General features: G+C 49.0%; 1 protein-coding gene across 2 annotated transcripts in view; it reads right to left on the minus strand.

The window, feature by feature from the left end:
• TRIM54 (tripartite motif containing 54) overlaps positions 1–23,012 on the minus strand; it is a 156,713-nt gene that overhangs the window by 22,570 nt on the left and 111,131 nt on the right. For both annotated transcript variants that reach the window (XM_063441877.1, XM_063441876.1), the window contains one exon: positions 4,466–4,699. In XM_063441877.1, coding sequence (XP_063297947.1) covers positions 4,466–4,699 — 234 coding nt within the window. The remainder of the gene's footprint in view (positions 1–4,465; positions 4,700–23,012) is intronic.

Here is a 23,012-nt window from a genome sequence, read left to right on the forward strand (position 1 = left end):
CTGAGCCATGTCCCCTTTATTTAGGAGAGTATACTGTCTGAGCCACGCCTCTTTTATATAGGAGAGTATACTGTCTGAGCTACGCCCCCTTTATATAGGAGATTATACTGTCTAAGCCACGCCCCTTTATATAGGATAGTATACTGTCTGAGCCACGCCCCTTTATATAGGAGATTATACTGTCTGAGCCACGCCCCTTTATATAGGAGAGTATACTGTCTGAGCCACACACCTTTATATAGGAGTATACTGTCTGAGCTACGCCCCCTTTATATAGGAGATTATACTGTCTGAGCCACGCCCCTTTATATAGGAGAGTATACTGTCTGAGTCACGCCCCTTTATATAGGAGAGTATACTGTCTAAGCCACGCCTCTTTTATATAGGAGAGTATACTATCTGAGCTACGCCCCCTTTATATAGGAGATTATACTGTCTGAGTCACGCCCCTTTATATAGGATAGTATACTGTCTGAGCCACGCCCATTTATATAGATTATACTGTCTGAGCCACGCCCCTTTATATAGGAGATTATACTGTCTGAGCCACGCCCCCTTTATATAGGAGAGTATACTGTCTGAGCCACGCCCCCTTTATATAGGAGAGTATACTGTCTGAGCCACGCCCCTTTATATAGGAGAGTATACTGTCTGAGCCACGCCCCTTTATATAGGAGAGTATACTGTCTGAGCCACACCCCTTTATATAGGAGAGTATACTGTCTGAGCTACGCCCCCTTTATATAGGAGAGTATACTGTCTGAGCCACACCCCTTTATATAGGAGAGTATACTGTCTGAGCTACGCCCCCTTATATAGGAGATTATACTGTCTGAGCCACACCCCTTTATATAGGAGAGTATACTGTCTGAGCTACGCCCCCTTTATATAGGAGATTATACTGTCTGAGCCACGCCCCTTTATATAGGAGATTATACTGTCTGAGCCACGCCCCTTTATATAGGAGATTATACTGTCTGAGCCACGCCCCTTTATATAGGAGATTATACTGTCTGAGCCACGCCCCCTTTATATAGGAGAGTATACTGTCTGAGCCACGCCCCCTTTACATAGGAGAGTATACTGTCTGAGCCACGCCCCTTTATATAGGAGAGTATACTGTCTGAGCCACGCCCCTTTATATAGGAGAGTATACTGTCTGAGCCACACCCCTTTATATAGGAGAGTATACTGTCTGAGCTACGCCCCCTTTATATAGGAGAGTATACTGTCTGAGCCACACCCCTTTATATAGGAGAGTATACTGTCTGAGCCACGCCCCCTTTATATAGGAGATAATACTGTCTGAGCCACACCCCTTTATATAGGAGAGTATACTGTCTGAGCTACGCCCCCTTTATATTGGAGATTATTCTGTCTGAGCCACGCCCCTTTATATAGGAGATTATACTGTCTGAGCCACGCCCCTTTATATAGGAGATTATACTGTCTGAGCCATGCCCCCTTTATATAGGAGAGTATACTGTCTGAGCCACGCCCCCTTTATATAGGAGAGTATACTGTCTGAGCCACGCCCCTTTATATAGGAGATTATACTGTCTGAGCCACGCCCCCTTTATATAGGAGAGTATACTGTCTGAGCCACGCCCCCTTTACATAGGAGAGTATACTGTCTGAGCTACGCCCCCTTTATATAGGAGATTATACTGTCTGAGCCACGTCCCTTTATATAGGAGAGTATACTGTCTGAGCCAAGCCTACTTTATATAGGAGAGTATACTGTCTGAGCCACGCCCCCTTTATATAGGAGAGTATACTGTCTGAGCCACGCCCCCTTTATATAGGAGAGTATACTGTCTGAGCCACGCCCCTTTATATAGGAGAGTATACTGTCTGAGCCACGCCCCTTTATATAGGAGAGTATACTGTCTGAGCCAATCCCCTTTATATAGGAGAGTATACTGTCTGAGCTACGCCCCCTTTATATAGGAGAGTATACTGTCTGAGCCAGACCCCTTTATATAGGAGAGTATACTGTCTGAGCTACGCCCCCTTTATATAGGAGATTATACTGTCTGAGCCACACCCCTTTATATAGGAGAGTATACTGTCTGAGCTACGCCCCCTTTATATAGGAGATTATTCTGTCTTAGCCACGCCCCTTTATATAGGAGATTATACTGTCTGAGCCACGCCCCCTTTATATAGGAGATTATTCTGTCTGAGCCACGCCCCTTTATATAGGAGATTATACTGTCTGAGCCACGCCCCTTTATATAGGAGATTATACTGTCTGAGCCGTGCCCACTTTAAATAGGAGAGTATACTGTCTGAGCCACGCCCCCTTTATATAGGAGAGTATACTGTCTGAGCCACGCCCCTTTATATAGGAGATTATACTGTCTGAGCCACGCCCCCTTTATATAGGAGAGTATACTGTCTGAGCCACGCCCCCTTTATATAGGAGATTATACTGTCTGAGCCACGTCCCTTTATATAGGAGAGTATACTGTCTGAGCCAAGCCTACTTTATATAGGAGAGTATACTGTCTGAGCCACGCCCCTTTATATAGGAGAGTATACTGTCTGAGTCATGCCCCTTTATATGGGAGAGTATACTGTCTGAGCCACGCCTCTTTTATATAGGAGAGTATACTTTCTGAGCTACGCCCCATTCATATAGGAGATTATACTGTCTGAGCCACGCCCCTTTATATAGGAGAGTATACTGTCTGAGCCACGCCCCCTTTACATAGGAGAGTATACTGTCTGAGCCACGCCCCTTTATATAGGAGAATATACTGTCTGAGCCATGCCCCCTTTATTTAGGAGAGTATACTGTCTGAGCTACGCCCCTTTTATATAGGAGAGTATACTGTCTGAGCTACGCCCCCTTTACATAGGAGATTATACTGTCTGAGCTACGCCCCTTTTATATAGGAGAGTATACTGTCTGAGCCACGCCCCTTTATATAAGAGATTATACTGTCTGAGCCACGCCCCTTTATATAGGAGAGTATACTGACTGAGCTACGCCCCCTTTATAAAGGAGAGTATACTGTCTGAGCCACGCACCTTTATATAGGATTGTATACTGTCTGAGCTACGCCCCCTTTACATAGGAGATTATACTGTCTGAGCTATGCCCCTTTTATATAGGAGAGTATACTGTCTGAGCCACGCCCCTTTATATAGGAGAGTATACTGTCTGAGCCACGCCCCTTTATATAGGAGAGTATACTGTCTGAGCCACGCCCCTTTATATAGGAGAGTATACTGTCTGAGCCACGCCCCTTTATATAGGAGAGTATACTGTCTGAGCTACGCACCTTTATATAGGAGAGTATACTGTCTGAGCCACGCCCCTTTATATAGGAGAGTATACTGTCTGAGCTACGTCCCTTTATATATGGGAGTATACTTTCTGAGCTACGCCCCTTTATATAGGAGAGTATACTGTCTGAGTCATGCCCCTTTATATAGGAGAGTATACTGTCTGAGCCACGCCTCTTTTATATAGGAGAGTATACTTTCTGAGCTACGCCCCATTTATATAGGAGATTATACTGTCTGAGCCACGCCCCTTTATATAGGAGAGTATACTGTCTGAGCCACGCCCCCTTTACATAGGAGAGTATACTGTCTGAGCCACGCCCCTTTATATAGGAGAATATACTGTCTGAGCCATGCCCCCTTTATTTAGGAGAGTATACTGTCTGAGCTACGCCCCTTTTATATAGGAGAGTATACTGTCTGAGCTATGCCCCCTTTACATAGGAGATTATACTGTCTGAGCTACGCCCCCTTTATATAGGAGAGTATACTGTCTGAGCCACGCCCCTTTATATAAGAGATTATACTGTCTGAGCCACGCCCCTTTATATAGGAGAGTATACTGACTGAGCTACGCCCCCTTTTTAAAGGAGAGTATACTGTCTGAGCTACGCCCCCTTTACATAGGAGATTATACTGTCTGAGCTACGCCCCTTTTATATAGGAGAGTATACTGTCTGAGCCACGCCCCTTTATATAGGAGAGTATACTGTCTGAGCCACGCCCCTTTATATAGGAGAGTATACTGTCTGAGCCACGCCCCTTTATATAGGAGAGTATACTGTCTGAGCCACGCCCCTTTATATAGGAGAGTATACTGTCTGAGCCACGCCCCTTTATATAGGAGAGTATACTGTCTGAGCCACACCCCTTTATATAGGAGAGTATACTGTCTGAGCTACGCCCCTTTATATATGGGAGTATACTTTCTGAGCTACGCCCCTTTATATAGGAGAGTATACTGTCTGAGCCACACCCCTTTATATAGGAGAGTATACTGTCTGAGCTACGCCCCTTTATATATGGGAGTATACTTTCTGAGTTACGCCCCTTTATATAGGAGAGTATACTGTCTGAGCCACGCCCCTTTCTATGGCAGAGTATACGATCAGGGATTGGGGTTTGGCTGGGGTGAAGTTGTGGTACTGTGGCGCAGTGGGCGTTTTCACACCTGCAAGAATGCTGCCATCTGAGGCTCGTCCATGGATTGGATGGATGATTCCACCAGCTTCGAGGTGACCTCAAGGTGGTCGCCATGTTGGCGGATCAGTCCCCGCACATACTGCAGCTTCTCATCCTGCTGCCGAGTAATGCTCAGTAATAACTCCTTCTTACGCTCCTCCAAGATATTGTACAGAGAATCAAACCGCTGGCTCAACAGCTGCTTCTGTCTGCGGCTATTATCCTGAGATAGAGAGAGAGAGAAGTGAGATTATAGCGCTGCGTGCCGAATACATTGAGTGCAGTGAGATCATAGCACTGCGAGCTGAATACACACAATGCAGTGAGATCATAGCTCTACGTGCCGAATACACTGAGAGCAGTGAGATTAAAGGGCTGCGTGCCGAATACACTGAGTGCAGTGAGATTAACCCCTTAAGGACCAAACTTCTGGAATAAAAGGGAATCATGACATGTCACGTGTCCTTAAGGGGTTAAAGCGCTGCGTGTCGAATACACTGAGGGCCGTGAGATTATAGCGCTGCGTGTCGAATACACTGAGTGCAGTGAGATTAAAGCGCTGCGTGTCGAATACACTGAGGGCCGTGAGATTATAGCGCTGCGTGTCGAATACACTGAGGGCCGTGAGATTATAGCACTGCGTGCCGAATACACAGAATGCAGTGAGATCATAGCGCTGTGTGCCGAATACACAGAGTGCAGTGAGATTATAGCGCTGCGTGTCGAATACACTGAGTGCAGTGAGATCATAGCGCTGCATGCCGAATACACTGAGTGCAGTGAGATCATAGCGCTGCATGCCGAATACACTGAAGGTAGTGAGATTATAGCGCTGCGTGCCGAATACACTGAGTGCAGGGAGATCATAGCGCTGCGTGCCGAATACACTGAGTGCAGTGAGATCATAGCTAGTGATGTCGCGAACATAAAATTTTCGGTTCGCGAACGGCGAACGCGAACTTCCACAAATGTTCGCGAACCGGCATAGACTTCAATGGGCAGGCGAATTTTAAAACCCACAGGGACTCTTTCTGGCCACAATAGTGATGGAAAAGTTGTTTCAAGGGGACTAACACCTGGACTGTGGCATGCCGGAGGGGGATCCATTTCAAAACTCCCATGGAAAATTACACAGTTGATGGAGAGACTGGTTTTAATCCATAAAGGGCATAAATCACCTAACATTCCTAAATCACAATGGATATGGATTGACACCTGACATATGACATATTGACACCTCTACATATGGATTGACACCTGTCCTCAGAGACCCTGATACACACTGACACAGAGCAGAATAGGGACTGTTCCCCCTACATAGGGTCACTTGGCAGATATGGATTGACACCTGTCCTCAGAGACCCTGATACACACTGACACAGAGCAGAATAGGGGCTGTTCCCCCTACATAGGGTCACTTGGCAGATATGTATTGACACCTGTCCTCAGAGACCCTGATACACACTGACACAGAGCAGAGTAGGGACTGTTCCCCCTACATAGGGTCACTTGGCAGATATGGATTGACACCTGTCCTCAGGGACCCTGATACACACTGACACAGAGCAGAGTAGGGACTGTTCCCCCTACATAGGGTCACTTGGCAGATATGGATTTACACCTGTCCTCAGGGACCCTGATACACACTGACACAGAGCAGAATAGGGACTGTTCCCCCTACATGGGGTCACTTGGCAGATATGTATTGACACCTGTCCTCAGAGACCCTGATACACACTGACACAGAGCAGAATAGGGACTGTTCCCCCTACATAGGGTCACTTGGCAGATATGGATTGACACCTGTCCTCAGGGACCCTGATACACACTGACACAGAGCAGAATAGGGACTGTTCCTCCTACATAGGGTCACTTGGCAGATATGGATTGACACCTGCCCTCAGAGACCCTGATAAACACTGACACAGAGCAGAAACATTGTTATACAGGGGAATATTCAGTAAATAAGGAAAGGGGGGACACCTACTGTCCTCCCCCCGGCCCCCACCCCTGCCCGGTGGGTGGGGGCCATAAATCACAATGGGGGGGACCTATTGTCCTCCCGCCCGCCCCCACCCGTGAGCGGTGGGTGGGGGCCATAAAAATAATGAGGGGGGGGACCTACTGTATGATGTTGTATCGATCAGGTAGTGTAAGGGTAACGCCCGCTTCACAGTGACAGACCAAACTCCCCGTTTAACGCACCGCAAACAACCGCAAACAGTCCATTTGCACAACCGCAAACTCCCCATTTGCACAAGGTTGGATACCAAGCTAGCCATGTCCTGTTCCTTGTCCTCACTGATGTCATTGAAGGTCTCTTCCTCCACCCAGCCACGTACAACACCAAGGGTCCCCGAAAGGTGACAACAAGCCCCCTGGGACGCCTGCTGTGTTTGGTCTTCCACGTCCTCAAAGCCATCTTCCTCCTCTGACTCCTCTTCTTCAGACTCCTCTCTCTGCGTTATTATACGGTGTGTTAAGTAGTACTATTCTTATCAGTTTAATCCCTGTTACGAGTTACGACTATTTCCTTGTTTCGCCAAACCCCTTCAAAGATGGAAAAAGCGGTATGAGTGGAAGAAACGAGGAAATGTGGTCAGGTGGTGGTGCCAGCCCCACCGAGGGCTTGTACCCAGGTGTTACAAATCGCTATTTGTAACTGGCCCTTTAAATGAGAAAGTGCCCTGCTTCCCTGGATTGTGGAGAAGCATGTTTGCCAGCCTCCTGCCTCATGACTATGGCCCCTGGAAGATTGTGCCCCTGAAAATGTATTAACTTTAATTGTGTGTGTATGGCCCTTTAAGAACCGTCTGGGGACATATTGTGACTTTGCTGAACAATGCCCCTTTAAGACTATGTCCCCAGACCGGTAAAATAACTTGTTCCTGGCTTTCCCCCACTTGGTTCAGTAAATAGGGCTTACTGAACCAAGTACCACACAGGCGGACCACCCAGAAGTTAAAGTGTGCAGGCAATTTACCTCCCAGGCTGTGAGGTTACTGCCGGTCAATTGCACGTGGCGGCGGCCATCTTGGTTTCCTCGAATGCGGTCAGCGGTGTATGCTAACGATTCTGTGGAACCAAAATCGGCTACACATTTTGCCGAACACCGCTGACCCTTACCTTCTCCCATATGGAACTTGCAGCTCCAGAGACTAAGTCCCGTTCGAAATGGGACGTTTTTTCGCATGAAATTGACCGACCGCACAGGCCAAATCTATGGAACTGTTTTGGGCAGGAAATTGTGCTTGCGGTCGGTCATAAAGGACTTCCAGCTAACTTTTGATCCACTGGAGGGATTTGGCTGATTTTTGGAAGGATTTATGTTTGATGTATGCTGAGTCTGAATATGTAACTTTTATTGAAATTGAATGTATGGTTTTAAAGTTACAGTGTGTATGTGAAAACTGTATTTTTATTGTATGTAATAATTGGTTTAACTGTTTATCTGAGGGGAGGGAACCTGTGGGCTGTACTATGCTGTTATTGGTTAATTTCATCCTCCCCCTGGGAGTGTCCTGTGTGTACCTTATCCTAATAAAAAGCAGGCTGGGTGTTCCAGTCCTCAGACCTCTTCTGACCCTCAATACGTAGCCTCGTCTCGTTATTGGAGGGAACTGCTATATCACACTGGGGATTGCTATGCGCTGCATATTCCCCTGAGCTCTTAATCACTTAGCTCTTTTAAGAGCTTGTTCCTGTTACGCTCTCCTGGAGGAGAGGTCTTCCCCACACGGTCCTGGAGGACAGAAGCCGATCCAGGGTGGAAGGAAGACGGCGCGGCTCCAGTTAAGCTACGGCGGTTGTGGAGCCTGCGGTGGTTGTGGTGTCGTCTGCAGTGCTTGGAGTCCTCTGAGAGCGCTAGGAGCATCCATCAACGGAGGGTACTCGGTCGGGGTACACGGAGCTCCGTTACAGTGGTGGCAGCGGTGGGATGGCGTCCTAGTGCGAGGAGAAGCAGCTCAGAGACACTGGTAACGTTTGGAGTTACAATTGAGGGCAACGCTAGCCATTGGGCAGCGCCCCTGGCTACAACAGGATGGCTTCCCTAGTGCGAGGAACAGCATCCTGGGAACACCCAGCAAAACTGGACTATTGGTATAGTCACGTACAGTTTGACGCTATGCTGAAGCGGCGGTTGGCTGTCTACGGGCCCCTCCTAACAGAGGAAATTGTACCAAGAGTGAGGAGAGAACTGGCGGAGTATCTGCAGATGGAAGCAGAATATCGGGCAGTGAGGGCAAAGTATTCCGTCCCTGCGCCCCAACAACAGCGTGAGTTACAGGGGGCCGAAGGTGCCGTCCTTCCCCCCCAGCAGCAGTGTGTCCTACAGAGAGCAGAGACAGTTGGTCCCTCTCTACAGCAACAGGACCATAGTAAGGGAGTGGAGACAGGCGGTCTCCCTCTCCAGCGGCAGTGTGTACCCCAGGGGGCCGAAGGTGCCGTCCTTCCCCCCCAGCAGCAGTGTGTCCTACAGAGAGCAGAGACAGTTGGTCCCTCTCTACAGCAACAGGACAATGGTAAGGGAGTGGAGACAGGCGGTCTCCCTCTCCAGCGGCAGCCCGTGTTTCCGGGAAAGGAGCACAGCACCCCCTCTCCCCAGCGGCAGCTTCCCCTAACAAGGGGAGACACCAATCCTCCAGACGGCGCAGATGGGACCGTGGTCTCTGTGCCTGACCTACAGGGATGCTGGACAGCCTTTCCAGATCCCCAACTACCCTCACCGGGACACCCAGAGGAGGGGGTAAGTACAAATTCCCCTCCCCCGCTAACTCCTAGCGTGGCACCAGGGTTAACAGAGGCGATGTTAACCCCTACTGACGTCCATGTTCCCTTGGCTACTGAGCCGGACTATGGTCTCAGTACCCCAGCAGACGAGCTGGCAGCTGGGCAGAGTGCAGTCGGCCTCTGCCCTACCTTTGTCCCTGATCCAGAGCCTGATGTCCTGCAGGCTACCCCAGTGGAAGAGCTGGCAACTGGGCAGAGTGCAGTCGGCCTCTGCCCTACCTTTGTCCCTGGTCCAGAGCCTGATGTCCTGCAGGCTACCCCAGCAGAAGAGCTGGCATCTGGGCAGAGTGCAGTCGGCCTCTGCCCTACCTTTGTCCCTGGTCCAGAGCCTGATGTCCTGCAGGCTACCCCAGCAGAAGAGCTGGCATCAGGGCAGAGCGCCGCTGGCCTCTGCCCTCCCACAAGTCCCCACAGCATGTTACCACATCACCACAGCAAAATACCCAGGTGCAGTAATTGTGTCTTGTGGGTGGGTCACCCTTGTACCTGTTTGTTGTGGGTGGGCTACTCTGGCATTTGGTTATTGTGGGTTGGTGGATCGACTAACGGAGGCACTGACCGACAGAAGGTCAGGTGCCTGGTTAGTCTTCCCCCCAAAGGGGAGATGTGTTACAAATCGCTATTTGTAACTGGCCCTTTAAATGAGAAAGTGCCCTGCTTCCCTGGATTGTGGAGAAGCATGTTTGCCAGCCTCCTGCCTCATGACTATGGCCCCTGGAAGATTGTGCCCCTGAAAATGTATTAACTTTAATTGGGTGTGTATGGCCCTTTAAGAACCGTCTGGGGACATATTGTGACTTTGCTGAACAATGCCCCTTTAAGACTATGTCCCCAGACCGGTAAAATAACTTATTCCTGGCTTTCTCCCACTTGGTTCAGTAAATAGGGCTTACTGAACCAAGTACCACACAGGCAGACCACCCAGAAGTTAAAGTGTGCAGGCAATTTACCTCCCAGGCTGTGAGGTTACTGCCGGTTAATTGCACGTGGCGGCGGCCATCTTGGTTTCCTCGAATGCGGTCAGCGGTGTATGCTAACGATTCTGTGGAACCAAAATCGGCTACACATTCTGCCGAACACCGCTGACCCTTACCTTCTCCCATACGGAACTTGCAGCTCCAGAGACTAAGTCCCGTTCGAAATGGGACTTAGTCGTTTTTTCGCATGAAATTGACCGACCGCACAGCCCAAATCTATGGAACTGTTTTGGGCAGGAAATTGTGCTTGCGGTCGGTCATAAAGGGACCTCCAGCTAACTTTTGATCCACTGGAGGGATTTGGCTGATTTTTGGAAGTGTTTATGTTTGATGTATGCTGAGTCTGAATATGCAACTTTTATTGATTGGATGTATGGTTTTAAAGTTACAGTGTGTGTGTAAAAACTGTATTTTTATTGTATGTAATAATTGGTTTAACTGTTTATCTGAGGGGAGGGAACCTGTGGGCTGTACTATGCTGTTATTGGTTAATTTCATCCTCCCCCTGGGAGTGTCCTGTGTGTACCTTATCCTAATAAAAAGCAGGCTGGGTGTTCCAGTCCTCAGACCTCTTCTGACCCTCAATACGTAGCCGTGTCTCGTTATTGGAGGGAACTGCTATATCTCACTGGGGACTGCTATGCGCTGCATATTCCCCTGAGCTCTTAATCACTTAGCTCTTGTAAGAGCTTGTTCCTGTTACGCTCTCCTGGAGGAGAGGTCTTCCCCACACGGTCCTGGAGGACAGAAGCCGATCCAGGGTGGAAGGAAGACGGCGCGGCTCCAGTTAAGCTACGGCGGTTGTGGAGCCTGCGGTGGTTGTGGTGTCGTCTGCAGTGCTTGGAGTCCTCTGAGAGCGCTAGGAGCATCCATCAACGGAGGGTACTCGGTCGGGGTACACGGAGCTCCGTTACACCAGGTATGCTAATAAACTGAAAAAAGAAAAAATCTCCCAAGAAGGAGATCTAAAACTGGCATAGGAAAAGGTTAGACAACTATAATAAAGTGATACCTACAAATCCTAGTGAGCATAGGTGTATAATAGAGGGAGAAAGGGAAAGCAGAGTAATGCTTCCTAATACCGTGGTTAGTACCCTTTGTTAAAGTAAATTGAGTAATGGACAAAAGTCTTTATTGTATCATTTATAAATAACAAAGGGATTCTATACTCATTCCCCTATAGTGGCTAATTGTGTAATAATGGTAATACTATTACCTATTATATAATATTGCAAGGGACAAGGAAATTCCCTCTAAATAGATGGGTATACGCAGAGAGTATGGAGACCGGAGTGATAAAGTGTCAATAAGGTGATATAAAGTTAAATGTATCACAGACACACAGCCACCCTTTCTCTTAGCTAGTTTCCAGAAATGCTGGATAGGTAGAAGGGCTATAATGACTCAGAGAGGTTTAAGAAGAATCCTCTAAAGTAGCCCTAATCTCCTTAAACACCTTCAAGGGTGTTCTAAGCTAAAGCTCAATCTAAACGTTTAGATGACTGCCTGATTTCCCATCACAGATGCTGGCTAGGAATAACACTGTGCAAGACAAAGAGTGGATCTAAGTGCCCATAGTGCAGTAAAGTGTCCCTAGTGAAGTGAAAAAGAGAATAACGAGCAGGCGCCCAAGAGAATAACGAGCTGGCGCCCTATCAGGGGACGTGTATATGGCATCGATTTTAGGAACCGGGAGATGGAAAAAGATGCTTGGTCGGTCCTCCTACTTCAAATTTGGGGCACTGCGCGTGCAATCTAATGTGCCACCAGATAGGAGTGGTGTGTTAAGTAGTACTATTCCTATCAGTTTAATCGCGGTTATGTGCCTTTTTTTTGGTTTGGCTTTTGAAGCCACAGTGCAGCACCAGAGGCCCGAAAAATTAGGCATGTACACGTGCCTGAAAAATTAGGTATTGTTGCAGCCGCTTCTGTAGCAGCGGCCAGAAAAATTGATGTTTGTTTCTCAGGCAGAAAGTGCCCTGAAACATTGCGGCTTGAACCCTAGTTGGTGGCGGATAAGTCACGCAAGTCAACTGGCATTCAGAGCTAAAATACAGCAGCGTGTGGACCATTTTTAGCCCAAGGCAGCTCATCTCATCAGGCCTTTTTTAGTCGAATGTATCGCCCACTGTCAGTCCCTTCGGGATCCATCCCTCATTCATCTTAATAAAGGTGAGGTAATACAGACTTTTTTTACCTAGGCGACTTCTCTTCTCAGTGACAATACCTCCTGCTGCACTGAAGGTCCTTTCTGACAGGACACTTGAAGCGGGGCAGGCCAGAAGTTCTATCGCAAATTGGGATAGCTCAGGCCACAGGTCAAGCCTGCACACCCAGTAGTGAAGGGGTTCATCGCTCCTCAGAGTGTCGATATCTGAGGTTAAGGCGAGGTAGTCTGCTACCTGTCGGTCGAGTCGTTCTCTGAGGGTGGATCCCGAAGGGCTGTGGCGATGCGTAGGACTTAAAAAGCTCCTCATGTCCTCCATCAACAACACGTCTGTAAAGCGTCCTGTCCTTGCCGGCGTGGTCGTGGGAGGAGAAGGATTACTTTCACCTCTCCCCCTGTTAGATTCCCGTTGTGCTGTGACATCACCCTTGTACGCTGTGTAAAGCATACTTTTTAATTTAATTTGCAAATGCTGCATCCTTTCCGACTTGTTGTAATTTGGTAACATTTCAGCCACTTTCTGATTATACCGGGGGTCTAGTAGCGTGGACACAAAGTACAGGTCGTTCTCCTTCAACCTTTTTATACGAGGGTCCCTCAACAGGCACGACAGCATGAAAGACCCCATTTGCACAAGGCTGGATGCCGAGCTACTCATTTCCCGTTCCTCCTCCTCAGTGATCTCACTGAAGGTATGTTCTTCCCCCCAGCCACGTACAACACCACGGGTACCAGATAGGTGACAACGAGCACCCTGGGATGCCTGTTGTGGTTGGTCTTCCTCCTCCTCCTCAAACCACATTCCTCCTCTGACTCCTCTTCCTCACAATCCTCTTCCAGCGTTGCCGCAGGTCCAGCAAGCGATGCTGATAAGGCTGTTTCTGGTGGTGATGGTGACCACAACTCTTCCTCTTCCTATTCACGCTCATCTACGGCCTCATCCAGCACTCTTCGCAGGGCACGCTCCAGGAAGAAAACAAATGGTATGATGTCGCTGATGGTGCCTTCGGTGCGACTGACTAGGTTTGTCACCTCCTCAAAAGGACGCATGAGCCTACAGGCATTGCGCATGAGCGTCCAGTAACGTGGCAAAAAAATTCCCAGCTCCCCAGAGGCTGTCCTAGCACCCCGGTCATAGAAATATTCATTAATGGCTTTTTCTTGTTGGAGCAGGCGGTCGAACATTAGGAGTGTTGAATTCCAACGTGTCGGGCTGTCGCAAATCAAGTGCCTCACTGGCATGTTGTTTCGCCGCTGGATATCTGCAAAGTGCGCCATGGCCGTGTAGGAACGCCTGAAATGGCCACACACCTTCCTGGCCTGCTTCAGGACATCCTGTAAGCCTGTGTACATATGCACAAAGCGTTGTACGGTCAACTTGCCACAATTCAATGCCTCCAACAAATTAGTTCCGTTGTCACAAACCACTTTGCCGATCTCCAGTTGCTGCGGAGTCAGCCACTTTCCCACCTGTGCATTCAAGGCGGACAGGAGTGCTTGTCCGGTGTGACTCTCTGCTTTAAAGCAAGTCAAACCCAAGACGGCGTGACACTGCCGTATCCGGGATGTGGAATAGTACCTGGGGAGCTAGGGGGGTGCCGTTGATGTGGAGCAAGACGCAGCAGTAGAAGAGGACGGAGTAGGAGGAGTAGAGGAGGTGGCAGCAGGCAGTGTCACCAACTCCTCTGCAGAGCCACCCATTCCATGCTTGGCAGCCGTCAGCAGGTTTACCCAATGTGCAGTGTAGGTGATATACCTGCCCTGACCATGCTTTGCAGACCAGGTATCAGTGGTCAGATGGACCCTTGCCCCAACACTGTGTGCCAGACATGCCATTACTTCCTTTTGCACAATCGAGTACAGGTTGGGGATTGCCTTTTGTGAAAAGAAATTTCGTCCGGGTACCTTCCACTGCGGTGTCCCAATAGCTACAAATTTTTTGAACGCCTCAGACTCCACCAGCTTGTATGGTAAAAGCTGGCGGTCTAATAGTTCAGACAAGCCAGTTGTCTAAACCTGGGAAAGGTGGTGACTTTCTGACATTGGCTTCTTACGCTCAAACATGTCCTTGACAGACACCTGACTGTGGGCAGATGAGCGGGAACTGCTCAAGGCGAGAGACGGAGTGGCGGATGGTTGAGAGGGGGCAAGGAGGACAGCAGTGGTTGATGTGGCTGAAGATGCTGGACCAGGAGGAGGATGGCGGCTTTGAGTTTGTGTGCTGCTTGTACTCATGTGTTGATCCCATAGGCGTTTGTGATGTGCGATTGTAACGGCTACCCAGATAGAGAAAGGGTATCAGCCGTTGGAGACGTCCTTTTTCCTGCAAGCTGCCGTGGAGAAGTAGAGCTGGTGTAATCCCATCCACGATATCCAGAGAGAGAGGCAGGTTCAGCTGTAAACAGGAGCAGAGTAATATTCCCAAATAATCCCCTTCCAAGAACGAGACGAGGCTACGTTTTGAAGGGTCAAGATGAACTGAGGACTGGAACACCCAGCCTGCTTTTTATTAGAAACAGATACATACAGGACACTCCCAGGGGGAGGATGAAAACAACCAATAATACAGATGGTAACACCCCCACGTCTCCTCCCCTCAGATAACTACATAACATAATTAAAATGTCCACATTTTTACACAAGTTCTGGATGTACCCCAAAAACAGGGGGTACAGCTTTAAATCTCTCCTTCAGGGGAACAATATATCCAAAAATCAGCCCATTCGGATGTATAGTTCGGGAGATACAACGTTCCAAAGTTTTGACCGACCGCACAGACCAACTAGCCGAAATTAGTTCCATGAGTTTTGGCCTTGCGGTCGGTCTCCGTTCGCACGGTAAAAAGGTACGAAAATCTTGCCATCCATTCGAATCGCGGGGTTCGCTGGAATCCCCATAGATGATTGAGTATAACTACCGAATGGTGGGACGTTCGGTAGTTTCCGTACGAACTTATGGAGGTCTGGAGGATTCAGCGGTGTTCGCCTGTTTGCGTATCCGTTTTTAGTTCCATGCGGTTACAGGCAAACACCGCTGTTCGTACACAAGATGGCCGCGAACACGTGTAAAGTCCCGAAATGGCGGCCACCTATATTTTACATACGAAATTCGTACGTAATCAGACGAACAGAGGAATGAAACGAATAGATGATTAAGTTGTAATTCCCTTGTTTGCTTCACATCCACCAGAGATTTGTAAGGATCTGTTACACTGCTCCCCTTTTGTGGAACACTCCGGCAGACCCGGATTGATCCTTTTCGGGTCAACTTGGGGCTGTCCGGTCCCTTGTTAGGGCAATAGTTCTGTTTGCCTGGACAGACCATCTGCATTCCCATTAAACTTGCCAGGACGGTATTGGATGGAGAAATTGTATGGCTGTAGTGCGAGACTCCATCTCAGTAAGCGTCCATTATCTCCAGCTACTCTGTTCAGCCATACAAGGGGATTATGATCGGTAATTAAGGTGAATTCTTGACCATACAGATATGGGGTCAATTTCTTTAGGGCCCAGACCAGGGCTAAGCACTCTTTTTCCACTGCCGCGTAACTCACTTCTCTAGGTAACAGTTTTCTGCTGAGATACGCGACAGGGTGTTCGCCCCCATCTTCACCGACCTGGCTTAGCACTGCCCCCAGTCCGTACATGGACGCATCTGTGTGGACGACAAATCTTTTGTTAGGGACGGGGGCAGATAAAACAGGTGCATTGATCAAGGCTTGTTTCAGGGTTTGGAATGCTGTTTCACAGGCGGGAGACCACAGGACTACCCTAGGTAAATTTTTCTTTGTTAAATCTGTCAGGGGTTTGGCGATGGCGCTGTAGTCAGGGACAAATCTCCTGTAGTACCCTGCTGTCCCTAGGAATGCTAACACTTGTGTCTTAGTGTGGGGTGTGGGCCAATTGGCTACGGCCTCTACTTTAGCGGGTTCGGGTCGTTGTTTCCCACACCCCACCCTGTGTCCCAAATACTGGACTTCAGCCATGCCAAAGTTACATTTCTCCGGCTTCAGAGTTAGGCCGGCGGCCCTAATCTGATCCAACACAGTCTCTACGTGTTGTAGGTGTTCCCCCCAAGTCTCACTATAGATCGCAATGTCATCCAGGTATGCGCAAGCGAAGTCCTGGAAGCCATCAAGGAGGCGGTCCACTAAGCGCTGAAAAGTAGCTGGGGCGTTTTTCATCCCGAAGGGCATGACCTTAAACTGGTACAGGCCAAACGGGGTGACAAACGCCGACTTAGGGATAGCGTCCTTGGCCAGGGGAATCTGCCAGTACCCCTTGCACAAGTCAATGGTGGTCAGATAGCGTCCCCTGGCAATGCGATCCAATAGCTCGTCTACTCGGGGCATGGGGTATGCGTCTGTCACGGTTCGGTCGTTGAGGCGTCGGTAATCGACACAGAACCGGGTCGTTCCGTCCTTTTTGGGGACTAGGACGACGGGAGATGCCCAGGGACTGTCGGATGGCTCTATAACTCCTAGTTTTAACATCTCCTGAATCTCCTTCCTCATCTCTTCTTTTACAGCCTCGGGGATTCTATAGGGAGTTTGTCGGAGCGGGGCTTGTCCTGGGGTTTCTACGTAATGTGTCGCTACAGGTGTGTAACCTGGCTCCTGGGAAAAGGTCAATCTCTTTTCAACTAGTATTTGCTGGAGTTGTTCTCGTTCTGTGGGAGTTAATCGCTCCCCTAGCTGTACTGTATTAAGCAGAGTTTTGGACTCGGGGTTGGCCAACAGATCAGGGATGGGGAGACTGTCAGGGTCCTCAGTGGCGGGGATGCATATGGCTGCTATGTCTTCGGGCCGTTCTTGGTATTCCTTTAATAGGTTTATATGAAAGGACTTCTGTATCTTTTCGTCCTTGCTACTGGCAATTACATAGGTGGTGTCACAGACCTGTGCTACTACTTTGTAGGGGCCTTGCCAGGAGGTCTGTAATTTATTTCCTCGAACGGGTTTAAGTACTAGAACTTTCTGTCCTACCTGGAATGTTCTCAGCCTAGCGTTCCGATCGTACCAATGTTTCTGCCGACCCTGGGCCGCATGGAGATGATCCCGTGCCATCCGGGCTAACTGTTCCATACGGTCCCGCATTTCTAGCACATATGGTACGATGGGGACACCTTCGTGTTCTGTCTCTCCCTCCCAGTGCTCTCGGATGAGGTCGAGAGGGCCTCGTACCCTCCGTCCATAGAGCAGTTCAAAGGGAGAGAACCCGGTGGATTCCTGCGGTACCTCCCGATAAGCAAACAGGAGGTGTGGCAAAAATCGCTCCCAGTCTCTGTATTCCGCCGTAAAGGTCCGCAGCAATTGCTTTAGGGTACCATTAAAGCGTTCACAGAGACCGTTAGTCTGAGGGTGGTACGGTGAACTAAGCAGGGGCTTAATACCACAGACCTTCCACAACTGCTGGGTTAGGTCTGCGGTAAACTGGGTCCCTCTGTCCGACAAGATTTCCTGGGGAAATCCTACTCTGGTGAATATCCCGACTAGAGCACTGGCGACAGTGTCAGCCTGGATATTCGTCAGAGCGACGGCTTCTGGGTAGCGGGTGGCATAGTCCACAACTGTAAGAATGTATTTCTTACCAGAGGGACTGGGGTTAGGTAGGGGTCCTACTAGGTCGACTGCAACCCTGCTAAATGGTTCCTCGATCACAGGCATAGGGGACAGTCGAGCTTTCGGATGATCCCCTCTCTTTCCCACCCTTTGGCATACATCACAAGTGCTGCAGTAACGGCGCACGTCCTTCGAGATCCCTGGCCAAAAGAAGGTCTGAGTGATCCTGTAGGTTGTGCAGTTACCCCCTAGATGTCCTGCTAACGGAATGTCGTGGCCAATTCGGAGAAGCTCCAACCGGTACTTTCTGGGTACCACTAATTGGCGCTTCTGCGAAGGAGCACAGCCTCTCCTCCTGCCTTCGGTTAATCTGTATAATCTGTCCCCCTCCCATATAAAACGTTCCCGCTCATCTCCTCTACTGTCCGCTAGTTCTCGGTACTTTCGGAGGGTGGGGTCCTGTCTAGTTTCCCTCCCAAACTCTTCTGGGGTGTCCCAAGCTAGAGGTCTCTCTGTAGTGTTATTGCTAGGTGTCTGTCTGTGGCTTACCTGGGTCTTCCGACCTGTTGGAAGATCGTCCTCGATACGGGTCTGTGAGCGGGTGGTCACGGGGCAAGCAGCAGCAGTAGTGGGTAAAAAGGCTGAGGCTAGAGGGCCAATATCGTTGCCCAACACGACCTCAGCAGGTAGATTGTCCATAATGCCCACCGTGGTCTTTCCTGACCCGACTCCCCAATCCAAGTGTACCCGGGCGGTGGGTAAGCGAAAGACAGCCCCCCCTGCGACACGAACAGCAACAGTACGATTAGACACAAGTTCTGGTTTCACAAGATGTTTCTGTATTAAAGTGATGGTAGCGCCAGTGTCCCTTAGGCCTTGTGCTATCTGTCCATTTACACGCACCTCCTGACGGTGGTGCTGGCGATTATCTGGGGAAGCCGCTTGTATGGGGTTGGCCTCATATAATATTCCCAGGCATTCCTCAGGGCTCCCTTCAATTTCCAGGCAGTGAGCAGCAGCGGGGCGTGAGGACGGGCTTTCGGTGTTAGATGTGCGCCTCCAGTTATTATTGGCTGATCCCAACGGGCAAACACGGGCAATATGTCCCAGGTTGCCGCAGCGATGACACGTCACTTTGTAGGATTCCCGGGGCTGGTTGTTAGACCCCTGAGGACGTGGAGGCCCTGGGGGTACTGGGGCCCGGAATTCTGTGCGTGCAGCGTAGGTTGGGGTGCGGGCCTCTGTTCTAGGTGCTGGTCGTGTAGTACCTTGGCTCCCTTTTCTGGTTTCCACATATTCGTCCGCTAGTCGTGCTGCCTCAGTTAAGTTGGCTGGGCGGCGATCTTTCACCCAATCCTGTGTATCCGCAGCCAAATCTTGGAAGAAATGTTCCATCAAGAACAACTGTAGCACTTCTTCTCCGGTGTTAGCATTGCACCCTTGCATCCAATGTGATGCCACCCTTTGTAGCTTGTTTGCCCATTCCATGTGGGAGTCCACTGCCTTCTTTTTGGACTCCCGGAAGCGACGGCGATACGCCTCTGGGGTGACAGCGTATCGGGTGAGTAGTGCGGCTTTCACCCGTTGATACTATGTTATATCTTCGGCCGTGAGTGCCCGAAAAGCCTCATTTGCTTTTCCGGAAAGTTTTCCAGCCAGAATAGTAACCCATTGGTCTGGGGGTACCTGGTGCAGTGAGCACTGCCGCTCAAAATCTGCCAAATATCCATCAATTTCTTCCTCATTTTCTGCAAAAGCTTTAAATGCAGTAAATGGTATTTTCTTCCCTGCAGCAGCGGGAGGAGGAGTAGGAATTATATGTGTACTGGCTTGTTGAGCTAATACATGTTCCGTTTCTTGTCTCCTCTTAGTCTCGATCTCCTCTTTTGCGTTCTTGAACAGTCTGTCTATTAGCTCCGTGGTCTTTTCTGGATATAATGCTAATCTCCGCTGTACAATAGCAGTGAGTACATCGTCCTCGCTGACCGGTGCAATAGGTTCAGTTACCTCCATGGACCTATCCATTTCGTCCAGCTCCAGTAGGTCAGCTATCAGCTCTCTCCTTGGTCTGTTACTGGCACTCCTACCACGATTCTCCAATAGATCTTTCAGTGTGGGTCTTTTCAGCTTGGCATACTGAGACTCCATTCAGCACTTGCTCCTTGGATAAAAGGACCATCCCACCGCTGCCAACCAATGTAACGGCTACCCAGATAGAGAAAGGGTATCAGCCGTTGGAGACGTCCTTTTTCCTGCAAGCTGCCGTTCAGAAGTAGAGCTGGTGTAATCCCATCCACGATATCCAGAGAGAGAGGCAGGTTCAGCTGTAAACAGGAGCAGAGTAATATTCCCAAATAATCCCCTTCCAAGAACGAGACGAGGCTACGTTTTGAAGGGTCAAGATGAACTGAGGACTGGAACACCCAGCCTGCTTTTTATTAGAAACAGATACATACAGGACACTCCCAGGGGGAGGATGAAAACAACCAATAATACAGATGGTAACACCCCCACGTCTCCTCCCCTCAGATAACTACATAACATAATTAAAATGTCCACATTTTTACACAAGTTCTGGATGTACCCCAAAAACAGGGGGTACAGCTTTAAAAAGGATAGCTCTCCTTCAGGGGAACAATATATCCAAAAATCAGCCCATTCGGATGTATAGTTCGGGAGATACAACGTTCCAAAGTTTTGACCGACCGCACAGACCAACTAGCCGAAATTAGTTCCATGAGTTTTGGCCTTGCGGTCGGTCTCCGTTCGCACGGTAAAAAGGTACGAAAATCTTGCCATCCATTCGAATCGCGGGGTTCGCTGGAATCCCCATAGATGATTGAGTATAACTACCGAATGGTGGGACGTTCGGTAGTTTCCGTACGAACTTATGGAGGTCTGGAGGATTCAGCGGTGTTCGCCTGTTTGCGTATCCGTTTTTAGTTCCATGCGGTTACAGGCAAACACCGCTGTTCGTACACAAGATGGCCGCGAACACGTGTAAAGTCCCGAAATGGCGGCCACCTATATTTTACATACGAAATTCGTACGGAATCAGACGAACAGAGGAATGAAACGAATAGATGATTAAGTTGTAATTCCCTTGTTTGCTTCACATCCACCAGAGATTTGTAAGGATCTGTTACAGCGATCATGTGCCTACGCAAAGCAGTTGTACCTAGGTGGGTGTTGGACTTTCCACGACTCAGTTTCTTTTGGCACAGGTTGCAAATGGCATCGTTGTTGTCAGAGGCAGACACACAAAAAAAATCCACATTGCTGAGCTCTGCAATGATGGCATTCTGGTGGTGGACACAGCATGCGTTGAATGGCGTGCTGTCGGGCTGACCCAGGGTGCCGATGCATGCTGTCTGACTGTGCCACTAGCTCCTTGCGATGACCCCCCCTGCTTCCAACTCGTCTCCTCCTCTCTGTTTCCCCATCTGAACTTTCACCCTGTTCTTCTTCTTGCCGAGCGGGCACCCACGTGACATCCATGGACGCATCGTCATCATCAACCGCTTCACTTGTATCTGACAACTCAGCAAAGGAAGCAGCAGCGGGTACAACATCATCATCATCACACCGTACGTCCATGTGTGTAATGCTGCCTGACTGAGACATATCCCTGTTATTTACATCCTCTGGCAATAATGGTTGTGCATCACTCATTTCTTCAAATGGATGTGTAAATAACTCCTCTGACAGATAAAGTGAAGCGGCTGTGGTGCTAGTGTTGGTGGTGGCGGCAGGCGGGTGAGTGGTATCTTGAGAGGTGCCCGAAGCTAAGCTGCAGGAGGATGGTGCGTCAAGGTTCCGAGCGGAAGCTGTAGAAGATTGTGTGTCCTGTGTTAGCCAGTCAACTATGTCCTCAGAACCTTTCAAGTTCAGGGTACATGGCCTCTGAAAACTGGGCATTATTCAAGGGCAAAAGGGAATCACAGCACCATGACCACGACGGCCCCTGCGGGGTGGCCTGCCTCTGCCTGTCATTGTTTTTTGGATTAGTTGTACTATGCGTGCAAGCTACTGTGAGACCAGATATGAGTGGCACTGTGCAGTGGCAGAGGTTGGCAGAGTACACGCTTTAGGCCTGACACACCCGCTTGAAGACATCTAGCTGCTATTCAATCTATAACAGTGAAAAATAAATTTTGGTTTTAAATGCACGGTATTGTGACACCAGATTTGAGTGGCAATGTGCACTGGCAGAGGTTGGCAGAGTACACGCTGTAGGCCTGACACACCCGCTTGAAGACAACTAACTGCTATTCAATCTATAACAGTGAAAAAAGTTTTGTTGTTTTTAAATGCACGCTATTGTGAGACCAGATATGAGTGGCAATGTGCACTGGCAGAGGTTGGCAGAGTACATGCTCTAGGCCTGACACCCGCTTGAAGGACACTGACTGCTATTATATTATAGTCAAAAATGTTTTTTTGTTTTTAAATGCAAGCTATTGTGACACCAGATATGAGTGGCACTGTGCACTGGCAGAGGTTGGCAGAGTACACGCTGTAGGCCTGACACACACTAATGAAGGACACTGACTGCTATTATATTACAGTCAAAATGTTTTTTTGCTTTTAAATGCAAGCTATTGTGACACCAGATATGAGTGGCAATGTGCACTGGCAGAGGTTGGCAGAGTACACGCTGTAGGCCTGAAACACACTTATGAGGGACACTGACTGCTATTATATTACAGTCAAAAACCTTTTTTTTGTTTTTAAATGCAAGCTATTGTGACACCAGATATGAGTAGCACTGTGCACTGGCAGAGGTTGGCAGAGTACACGCTGTAGGCCTGACACCCGCTTGAAGGACACTGACTGCTATTAGATTACAGTCAAAAACGTTTTTTTGTTTTTAAATGCACGCTATTGTGACACCAGATATGAGTGGCACTGTGCACTGGCAGAGGTTGGTAGAGTACACGCTGTAGGTCTGACACACACTTATGAAGGACACTGACTGCTATTATATTACAGTCAAAATGTTTTTTTGTTTTTAAATGCACGCTATTGTGACACCAGATAT

The sequence above is a fragment of the Pelobates fuscus genome, chromosome 2, assembly GCF_036172605.1.
Source record: "Pelobates fuscus isolate aPelFus1 chromosome 2, aPelFus1.pri, whole genome shotgun sequence".
Taxonomy (NCBI): Eukaryota; Metazoa; Chordata; class Amphibia; order Anura; family Pelobatidae; genus Pelobates; species Pelobates fuscus.